Source organism: Quercus suber, unplaced genomic scaffold (genome assembly GCF_002906115.3).
Source record: "Quercus suber isolate HL8 unplaced genomic scaffold, Cork oak 2.0 scaffold_517, whole genome shotgun sequence".
Classification (NCBI taxonomy): Eukaryota; Viridiplantae; Streptophyta; class Magnoliopsida; order Fagales; family Fagaceae; genus Quercus; species Quercus suber.
In genome coordinates, this window is record NW_027069966.1 from 115,498 (window position 1) to 126,858 (window position 11,361).

The window sequence follows — 11,361 nt, forward strand, 5'->3', positions numbered from 1 at the left end:
AGAACGCCGCGTGATTCTATCGGACTTTTTCGATACTACTCTACCCATTATCATTCACAGTCGGGGATGGGAAACTCTATGTGAGATACCCCTAAGTTGTCCCACCATGATCATACAGGAGTTCTACTCCAATATGCATGGTTTCAATACCTCTATACCTTGGTTTGTTACACAGGTTTGAGGTACACGTATCCTAGTCACTCCGGAGCTTATTTCTGAGGTACTACATGTTTAGAGGGTATCGCATCCTCATTACTCCTCCTGTCCACGTCTGAGGATTGTGTCCAAAGATAAACTTCTGTCTCTCTTTTATGAGACACCTTCTTCATGGGGTAATCATCAAAACACCTCATACTCGAGCTTTGCAAAAGGTCCTAGGTTCCTTAATTTGGTGGTGACATTTGTTCTCCATCCCTTATCTAAATATAACTCCATTACCGAGCCTCGTGCTAGCTTTTTGCTTTCCCTCATTGAGGACCTTCCTATTGACTTTCCCTTTCATTTCATTCTCTCCCTTATAAATGTCTATAAGGATACAACGGCCCGTGATAAACTTATCTTTCCTTCTGCTATCACGAGAATCATTCGCCTTTCCTTTGTTTCTTATCCTGAGTCTACTCATTTCACCGTCATGGGTACCATTAGTGTAGCGTCTGTTCGATGGAGCGAGGCCCAGCTTTGACCAAAGCAGCCACGTACCGAGACGGCCCTTCCGCTCCATCCACCTCCGTGCCTTCTTCTTCTCCTGTAGGTGGTGTGACGCTTGAGGCCATCATAGCGCAACTTGAGTGCACGGATGATCGCCTTGATTAACTCACCACTGAGTTGTATCAGGTGAACACCCGTGTTAGTTATATCACACGATGACAGGCTCGCATGGATGGCTTCATCGCGTCTCCATCTCCCTTTCCTTCTCTAGAGGCTTCTAAGGACGAGGTTGCTGATAATGGTTCTGGTGATGATGATGATGATGAGGATGAGGATGCTAGCTCTTTTGGTGATAAGGATATGATTGCTTGTCAGTGACTTGCCTTTTGTCATTTGTAACAAAAAGAGAAAGTAGTTTTAGGTTTGAGAGTAGTCATGTACTTAAAGGGAGAGTTAGCATAGGACTTTTTGTTAGGGGAAGTGTTTATACTTTTGAGGAATGTAGTGAGGATTTATGTACTTTTCTTTTCTTTCTAGATACATTATCCTTTTGTACACTGGTCTTGTGACCTTTCTGTGATAGCAAACATTGTACTTATTTATTTCATATATATGATGATGTTGTTATCATTTTCACTTATCTCTCCATGTGTTATTTCTTTTCTCTCTTTATACACATGTTTCTTATGTATGCAATCTTTTATTTCTATTTCACACTAAGATGTATTGATGAGTTTTGTTTAAAATGTTTCAGAAAGACATGTGATCAAAATCTATCATGCCATGAACTCTCTTCTTGCAAAAATTTTCAAGAATTTGTGTTAGGACTAGATTTTATTGTACTCAACAAGTGGTTATGAGTTTAGTTATTTATGACTTCTCTTATACTTCATTTGGTTGTTGTGGTTTTGTCACGGATTGTCAAAGGGGGAGATTGTTAGGACATTTGTGGAACTTGTTAAGACATATGTGGAACTTGTTAGAACATATGTTATTGTAAATTGACTAATCCTTTGACAAAACGCACTTTACTTGTAATCGGGTAGATCTAAGATGTGTTTAATGCTTCAAGGAACAAAAGTTCAAGTCTAGTATTGAAATCATGCAAATCTGTCCAAGAATCAAGTAAAAAAATGTTATTCATTAAAACTCGACAGATAAATCTATCGAGGTTTAATGTTTATTCTCGACAGTTCTCAACAGAAACTAGATCTATCGAGAATTACGAAATTCATATTTCCAGATCTGTTTTTCACGCATATCCAAGCTATTTGTGTAGAGTTTCTTTTCTCACAACCCTATACATATATAAGGATTATTTTAAGGGCCATCTAAGGTAATGCAACTTGATACAAAGTGATTATTCACTTAAATTGTGACCGAAGACAATTTGCCCTAATTCATCTTTCTCTTGAAGAAGTTACTGCATCTTTGCACCAAGGGTTTTGTAACGAAGGAACTTCTTGATCTTCATCGTCTGAATGAACTGAAGAACTTTGCAGCCAACATTTTTCTCAAGTTGGTGTGTTAGACATGTACTTGGATCCGTGCATCGATTGGTTAGTCACATATTGGGAGCCATGCATTGAAAGGAGAGATTATCACTACATTGCAGGTCCAATTGTGTATTAGGGTAACGGTTCAACTGTAGGTTGGTATTAGGTACTAGGATTCATTTTACTTATAACTGCTTATTTTGATAATAGTGAATTCTCGAGAGTGGTGACCTTAAATTCACCCAGTGGAGTTTTGCCTCGATGGTTTTTCCCATTCATAAACAAATCACCTGTGTCAAATTTATTTTCCACTATATTTAACTTAGTTGGTGATTTGTTTGTGCTACCACGCTTATTGCATGTAATTGAATCTAATTAATTAACTTGGCTAATTAATTGATAAATTTACCAAATGGGTCAATACAATCTTGGCCTATCATATTTAACCTTTAATTATATTACACTAGCAATATGAACAGTTAATGCATGAATTAATTAAAGAAACATAAGTTTTACCATTTTTATTTCACATGTTCCCCTTGTCCATCCCTAGAAAAATAAATCTTAATACAGCAAAGACATCAAAACAATTCATTGCTTTGCAACAACAATGTCAAGTACTACTGGATTCAAAAGTTTTCTTGAAGCATCAACACTTTGGTTGATTGCAACACCGGACTCGTTGAAAAATAGAAGCTTCCTTGGATTCAACAACATCAAGCTCTTCTGGATTCTGATCTTGGAGCGAGATTCCTTGAGTGAAAGCTGCCTCAACTTGTGATTGCTCTTGGTATAATCGTTTTAAAACATGGAATAGTCAATATCCTTCAAGTCGTTGGCCATTAGAGCAAAGGCTTCCACTTTTGTGTGGGTTTTGAGGGTTTTGGAGGAAACGGGGAGTTTGGATAGGTTATACACTTCGACAGAGGAAGGATTCCAAAGCAATTCAAGAAGTTCTTCTCCAAAGAAGTGACCTTTCTCAAGACGCTCAGCATGCTTTCCTTCACCATTATTCCTGCTTGGATAGGCCCATGCAATGCCGCACGTAATCAAGAATACCGCATCAATTGGGTCTCCCTCCTTAACAATGTAGCTTTGCTCGTTGTAAAACACTGGCTTGAGCGAGTCGCAGATGTTAAGCAAAAGTTGCTGATGCCTAGTCAAGTAATTCTTTTTTATGATATTGAGCTGAGAAAGAAAAACAAATTAGTTGAACTACAAATCTGTTTCCTAACAAAAAATAAATAAATAAAGGGAGCGAGAGATGGTTAAGTTGAAATTACCATAAAATTCAATAATTTTTTTTTTCTTTTTAACTACAAAAGAAAAAGGACAAAAAGAGATTTCAAATATTTTTTTTATAGTTATATAAATTTAGAGTTATATTTTAATATGATTGCATGGTTACAACCTATTACAACTTTTAATTTGCAACAAACTTTAATATCAACCAAAAACCTGATGCACATACATTAATGCACACAAAAAACATCTGAAATCGTGAAGTCATGATTTCCAAACAAACTCGACTAAGTACTACTCTTTAATATTATACATTTTTATCTAGTACAAAATTAACAATTTTATTAACTAATTATAAAAGAACTTTCAAAATTTATATCTAGATTACATTAAAAGAATAGGTTAAAAAAGGATTTAATGAGAATTTAAGGCTAACTTTTTATTCTAATTTTAAGGGTATCATGACACAGTGATAACGACATGTATCTTTGGTAAAGACCAGATATCAAAATGGTAAATTTATAGAGCATCCTTAACTAGTCAACTTAAATCCAACTTTTATATATATATATATATATATAGCGATAGAGCAAGAAATTTGTGTTTCAACCCTTTTTGGATGACTTGATCAAAGTGTATTATACAATATATGAAATAATATAGATATTATGTATCATCTTTTCTTTTGGATGAAAGTTATTGTACCATTCTCAGTCATTATGCATAGGACAAATAGTTATTTAAAAAAGTTATGCAGAGGTGAAGAAACTCACATTCTTTAGCAGATTTAAGCAAATGTGGCGCTTGACATCAATTTGAAGTTTCAAAGGAAGATCAGGGATCAGGTTCTCCACATTAACATCTTCGTCTTCGTCAAATCTGTTATGTATGAACTCAATTATACAGTTTTTCATTGTTGTAGGGACCTTTTCCTTGGAAAGCCACAATTCAATGTTTGCTTCTTGTCTTTTCCTTCGTTTACTTGATTTCACAACTGTTTAGTACAATTTATTTTTTAGAATTTTAAAAGCTAGCTAGACTTTTAAAAACTCAATTTCAAACCCCTAAAACAAACAGACCTTTCATCTCCTCAAGTGCTTTATTCTCTTCTTCATGTTTTCTGATCATCTCCTCGAGTGCTTTCTTCATCTCCTCAAGTGCTTGCTTCATCTCCTCGAGTGCTTTCTTCTCTTCTTCATAATTTCCCCCCACCTTGTGTCCCTTCTTCTCATCACGTTTTCTAATTGATTTTGTAGCTCTTCGCTGCATGTAAATCTGTCCCACTTCTATAAATAGTAAGTTCAATTCACAATATCTTACAATATATATTCAGGCATAAAAAAGCCTACTTATAAGTATACAACATCTCATTCTTCCATACACTACACAAATTCACTAGATAATCATAAATATATATATATATATATATATATTACCCTAAAATTGAGAAGAATAGCTCAAGAACATCACTTATAAAAAAATCTAATGTAAAAAAGGAAGGAGGGGTTTGATGGTGGTCATGCACATGGCATAATAAAATGTAATTGAATTTGGGAAAAAAAAGGTATTTTAATGAAATCTTTGATGAATTTTAAAATACTAAATGTTATGAAGTTTCAAGGTATTGGAAGACCACAAACAATAAATGTTATGAAGTTCTAAGATGGTGAAGTTTGAAGTAAAGAGTTCCAAGCCGGTTCATCTAATTTACTTATTGTATTATTAATTTATAGGAAAAGTTAATGGACGCTATAAGAGCATTCATTTAGGAAGTACTTCTCTGTCCCAATTTGTTTGTCCTCTATTCCATTTTGAGATGTCCCAAAATATTATCCTATTTCTAAAAATAAAAATCATTAATTTACTAATGTTCTTATTATACCTCTACTTTATTTTCAAAACTATTGGAAAAGAAAACTAACAAATATTTTTCTTTTTAAAATCTATATAATTGGGACACATGTTTAGTTGCCTCATTAAGAATAACTATTTTATAAAAAAGCTGATAAATTTATTTAAGAGTAGTTTTGTAAACTTATAAATTTTTATCAGACAAACAAGACAATAAATGATGTTCCCTTAAAAAGTTTGACTTTTCAAACAGGACAAATAAATTGGGACAGGGGGAGTATTTTTTTAAAAATTTTTTATAGAAAAGAGAAAAAAACATAGCAAAAATACTATTTTTGGTCCTTACATATTAGGGTCATAGTTAATTTGGTCCTATCGTTAACTTACTAATAAAAATGCCTACGCGACTAATGGTGTACATTGCTGGCATGTTTAATTTAATGCTGATATGTGTAAATTTTAGCGTCTATATCACCACTTAGATGGCAAAATTAGCCCATCAACATTTTAAAAAATATTTTTTTAAACCAATTTTATCCTTTTCTCTTTTTTTTTTCTTTTAATTTTCTTACCATTTCTCGGTAGCCAAACTGATTTTATTTTTATATTCTCAATTTTATTTTTCACTTTCATGCTATTTCTTTGTAAACAAACAGATCTTCATTTTTATTTTCTCAATTTTATTTTTTTACTTTCTTGCAATTTCTTGGTAACTAAACAGTGTCACATTCATTAGGTTTTTCCTTCAGCATCTTTAACCCAGATCTACCACCTCCAAACTCGAATTACCACCACCAACCTAGATCCACCATTACCATATCCATCACCACCAAACCTAAAATAAAATTTCAACCACAACTAAGACATATCACAGATCAAAGAAGGAGAGTCTGAGTGGGTGAGTCCAAGAAAAGCAGAGATAGAGGGAGAGAGCAAAGAGACCACCTTGATTGTGGCTCGTGGTGGTGTACAGTGAGGAAGGAGAGTGATTGGTGATGATTGGCGAGCCCGGGAAGGAGAGCTACTGCCAGCAATCCAGGATGACAAGAACTCATCAGTCATCGCTAAATTGTTAAACCCAAACACAAAGAACACCTGGAGAAGAATTATAGGACGTTGTGTTCCTCTTTCTTCCTTTTCATTTCAATATACCAAAAACACAAACCCATCAAACCAAGTTCAATGGGAATGGTTGTACTTAATACTTAATAGATCCATGGCATCACGTGGTGGGTATGGGTCAAGGAGCTGTGTTCGTGTATCAGTTCCTCAAAAGTAAAAATGTCATCCAAATCTCTACTCTAAATTTCTTAGCTATTTGTATTTTTCATGGATTAATTATTTTAATTTTTGGTGCTGGTGTTTTGCCTTTTTTAATTTTGAATTTTTCATAATTAATTTTTGTTAATTTGTTTTTTATTTAGATCCTAACATGGCATTTTTAATGCTAATTAATGTTTTCTAATAATATTTTATGTTTATTTATACTATTAATAAGATGATTTTTCTATTTCGTTTTCAATTTTTGATACCAAAATATCTTTATACAAATTCTAAAATAACTTACCCTTTAGTTTAACTTTTTTTTTCCCTATAGAAAAGCAAAAAATGTTAAAACAGTAACACTATCTCACATACAAACAAAAAAAAATAAAAAAAATAAAAATCTCAGCACCCATTTGTATTCAAATGTCTAATTCCTATATATTTGTTATCTATTTAAATTCAAATACTGCAATTGTCTTTATAATATATATATATATATATATATACAAAGTTACTTCTTCCAACAACAAAAACCCACTACCACACGTAGAAACTACTCATTCTTATCCCAAAATTTCTATGGTTTTTTTTTTTTTTAATTTTATAAACATTTCAAAATTTTTGTTATCCAAATTCTATACAGTTATCACAAATCTCTATCTATCCACACTAATCAATATCATCTTTCTTTTGTTCAAATTTCAAATTTTTTTACTTATTACAATTCTTATCACAATCAATAAATTCAAATGTTTCATTGGATTTCAACTTCTTACGATTCTCTATCTCTTTTTCTTTTTTCTTTTTTTTTTTTGAAAAGGTTCTTTATCTCATTTTTAAACATTATTCTACGTTACCTTACCTCCTTCTTTTAAAAAAAAATAAATACACGTGATTATTTATATATCACTTTTAAGCATTATAACACTAAACTAATAAAACAACTAAATAAAAAAGAACATTATTGCGCACGCAAAGCGCATGTGATGAGTTTAGTACTATTAATAACAAGATTTCTTGTTTGATTTTCAACATTTTGTGTACTAAAATAACATTCACACAAATTCTTAAACTCTCTAAAATACCATTATCTTATCTATACTATTAAATTATTAATAACAGGATTTCCTATTTGTTTTTTAACATTTTGCGTACTAAAATACTCTTACACAGATTCTTAAACTCTCTTAAAATACCCCTATCTTATATTTAAATAATTTTAAATTAAAAAAATACAAACTGTTTAAAAGAGTAATTCATTGTTTCTAAGTTTTAAGCTTTTTTTCTTTATCTTCTCCATTTAGCCTAAAGCTTAGGACACTATCTCTATCTCATTTTTAAACATTATTCTACATTACCTTATCTCTTTCTTTAAATAATTTAAAAAAAAAAAAAAAAGGTTATTTATATATCACTTTTAATCATTATAACTCTAAACCAAAAAAACAAACAAACAAAAAAGAGCATTATTGTAGGCACAAAAAGTGTGTGATAAGTCTAGTGCCACACAAGTTTTAATTGTACCAATCGGGCACACTATTAACCACGTTCATATTTTATGTTAATAAGTTGATGGTCGATACCAAATTTACTTCAAATTGAAACTAACAGGGACCAAATTGACTATTACCAAAATATAGAGACTAAATTGACTATGACCCCAAAATGAAAAGACCAAAATAGTTATTTCACTAAAAAAATATATAATTTTTCATAACTTTTTATATTTCCCATTAAAATAGTATCAAAACTTTTATAAAATGTTTAATTAACAAATATCATAAGTGCACCCACAGACTCTTAATTTATATTTTCAAATTTACCCATATTGCTATATTAATCCTTGTAAGGAAATCAGTGCAGTAAAATGAATTGAATCATTTTCTGGTGCAAGCCTTTTGAGCTTTCCCTTGAAAAGCGTTAAGTGGTCCTCTAGTTGGTGAGTCACAATCCTTGAATGAGCATGTGAGTGAGTCCCTTAGTAAACTTGGAGAGGTCGAGGAAGTCTCTCTCCTCAAGCCAGTGATTCTTGAGTCTATCCTATTTACCTACTTTTGTATTTCTTTATTGAATACCATCAACGAAATTTCATATTTTATTGGCCATTTTCTTCCTCTATCAAGTGTATCAGAGCAAGTTATTAGTTACCTCTCCGATGTTGTCAAGACTATGTGGAAGAGGAAATTGTGGTTATGTTTTATAAGGAAACGAGGTTAAGGAATTAAGGCAATCAAATGCTTTTCTCTAATGCATGTTTGAGGAGTTTTTCAGTAGGTTGCCAAGGCCACACACTCAAACAATCCTCCTTTCAGATTAGGAAGAAAATGGTGAAAATGACATGGAGGATATGAGTTCCACTTTTTTGACATCGACTGGTCATGCTGTTGAAGTGTTCAAGTCAAGGAAAAGGGTGTGGTAATGGCTGTGCAGTTGTGGTCCTAGAATTGTTGCCTGATAGTGAAGCTGAAAAATCTTGTTATGAAATGTGTTTCGGCAGCATCAATTATCCAATTTTTTAGTTGGGTTGGGCTTGGTTTTGACTAGGGTTGTCGTTTGGGTTTAAAGAGTGTCAAGTGGCCACACTTTAGTGCATGCAAAACCATTACAATTCAATTTTGGGTCAGATTATGCATCGTTTTGGGTTGGGGCTAACAAGTTTAACATTTGTTGGTCCCTTTTATTTCCTCTACGGATTAGCTAGCCCTACCATCACTAAAACATAGCTAAAGGTTGTTATTATGATTTAGTGTCTGGGGTCTACCAATCCTATTTGGATTTGATTTTACATTTGTAAAGTTAATAAGACAAATTAGTCTTTATCAAAGATTTCTTCTCAGAGAAACGAAAGACAAATTATTCTTTATCACGATTTTTTTTAATCAATATATCAATATAAATAACAATTAACATCAATACTAATTAATAACAGGAACAATAATGAAAAATAATAATAATAATAATATATTATGAGATTAACAATAGTATATTATCAATGTAATACTAGAAGAGGATGATTAGCATTTTACTTCTTCTTTTTTATAGAAAGATTAGCATATTACTTCCTTTTTTTATAGAAAGATTAGCATATTACTTCAAAAATTAATGGTGTGTCATTCTTCCTATCTACAAACCTCTCTTTCCGCTCTCTCTACTTCATAATTGTACAACTAAAACTTATATAAATATATATTTATATATATAATTAAAAAATAGAGAAAAGGAAAGAATTGGCACTTACCTGCAAATTCCCCAAGAAATATATAAATAGTAACAAGCCAAAGATGGAAATACAAAGCGCAAAGCAGTTTTCCCATATATAGTCACTTGTTTGGAGATTTGAACCAAAGGAACTGCAAAATGGCACAACGGTAATGTATGAGATACTAATTTAAAAATTTTAATACTACAATGCAAAAAAGTAAGAATGTAGAAAATTTTACATGAAATGAATAAGTTAAGAGAAGATGTAAAGATTTATACTCGTGCTTTCAATGTAAGGAAACAAGGTCAAGGTCATAGGTTTTAGGTAGGGCTATCCATTAGTAACCCATACCCTACAAACGCGACTGGACTCAAATAAGAGAAATTGATCGATTCAATCAATGCGAGTTTTCAATTTCTCCTTCAAAATCCGATGATGTTAGGTTCAGTCGTAGGTCTTTGCATGAAAATTTGACTCCAACCGATCTGACAGATTACTACCATTAGACTAGACTTCAACGTTCTCCGATATATATAGTGGGGTTTTGACCAAATCTGGTGAGATCTCGACCAGAAGCAAGGTTAGTTGGGTTTTGAAAAGATAGAAATGCTCAATGAGGGCCTGATTGTGCACCTTAACTTGAAAGGTAGGGTAGTAGTAATAATCTTCCAAGACTAATGGTTTAACATCAAGTATGAAGGTCTGTATGTAGGGGTATAAATCACCTGGGAAACTAATAACTCTATTTCTCCCTACTTTGTGCAAACAACATTAGATACTAAAATAATTAAGAGTCTAAAAAAATCAAAGGACAATGAACACCCTTGCTTAGCACAAGACAATGAAGAGTCTAATAAATAACATTAGTCCCTATTGCCATGCATTGCTTGTCCCTTAGATTTCTCAAATAGTTAAGAGTACATTGCAATAATTTAGAGTACAGTGCTTACCATAGATTTCGCATGCCCCACCAGAAACTAAAAAATAATTTTTGTGGAAAATCATCAGATCCTAAGTCACCAGACTGAAGGGATTCACCAAATATTCCAAAATCAAAGGTCGTTGAGTTTGGTGGATTTATAGGACACATATCACTTATAAAAGAGAGATTTTTATAAGAGAGATTTCCAAAGCTGTGGTCACAGTTAAAAGAACTTTGAACACATCCAGTACGATTTTGATCACACGCCAAGTGCCAGCAAGCTGCCAATCGTTGAGAAGAGAAAAAATACCAAAAGGCTCCCAATACCTAAAAGAACAAAAAATCATTAAAAATCAGTAAATTCTCTATAGATATCGTAACCAAATAATATCAATTGTTAAAACAACAACAACAACAATAAAAGGAGGAAAAGAGAACTCGCAAGAAATGAAACTTCTACTTATTATCTTTAACAGATTATAAGAAAAGACGTAGAAATAAATCATTCTCAATAAAGTGAATCTACTCCTATCCTTCTTCTTTAATTACTTAGCAAAAAAGACAATGAAAACCTTTTAAAGGGTCTTTTGGTGCTTTGTCCCACAATAATATTGCTAGGAGAGAGTTGGATGTTGGCTTTATAAGCGTCTAAACTAGCTTAAAATTAGAGAACTCCTTATGAGATGGGCTTAGGATTTCCTACGAAATTCGTCACACGAGCTTTTTATTTGGCA

At 32.4% G+C, this 11,361-nt stretch overlaps 1 protein-coding gene across 1 annotated transcript; it reads right to left on the reverse strand.

Moving 5' to 3' along the window:
• Nucleotides 1-2,639: 2,639 nt before the first annotated feature.
• On the reverse strand, nucleotides 2,640-10,948 carry LOC111986642 (cyclic nucleotide-gated ion channel 1). Its single transcript, XM_024018329.1, has 5 exons — nucleotides 10,656-10,948; nucleotides 9,742-9,853; nucleotides 4,466-4,661; nucleotides 4,160-4,380; nucleotides 2,640-3,332 (listed from the first exon to the last, which is right to left on the reverse strand). The coding sequence occupies exons 1-5, from the start codon at nucleotides 10,793-10,795 to the stop codon at nucleotides 2,946-2,948; spliced, it is 1,056 nt and encodes a 351-aa protein (XP_023874097.1). The 5' UTR covers nucleotides 10,796-10,948; the 3' UTR covers nucleotides 2,640-2,945.
• Between the last annotated feature and the right edge of the window lie 413 nt (nucleotides 10,949-11,361).

What these genes read in the sequence shown, in the direction of transcription:
- LOC111986642 (XM_024018329.1), bottom strand. Translation starts at nt 10,795, where the DNA reads ATGTGTCCTATAAATCCACCAAACTCAACGACCTTTGATTTTGGAATA. An exon ending in TGGGGCATGCGAAATCTATG is followed by an intron (nt 9,854 to 10,655) that starts GTAAGCACTGTA and finishes GCCATTTTGCAG; the next exon opens with TTCCTTTGGTTCAAATCTCC. An exon ending in AGCACTTGAGGAGATGAAAG is followed by an intron (nt 4,381 to 4,465) that starts GTCTGTTTGTTT and finishes TGTACTAAACAG; the next exon opens with TTGTGAAATCAAGTAAACGA.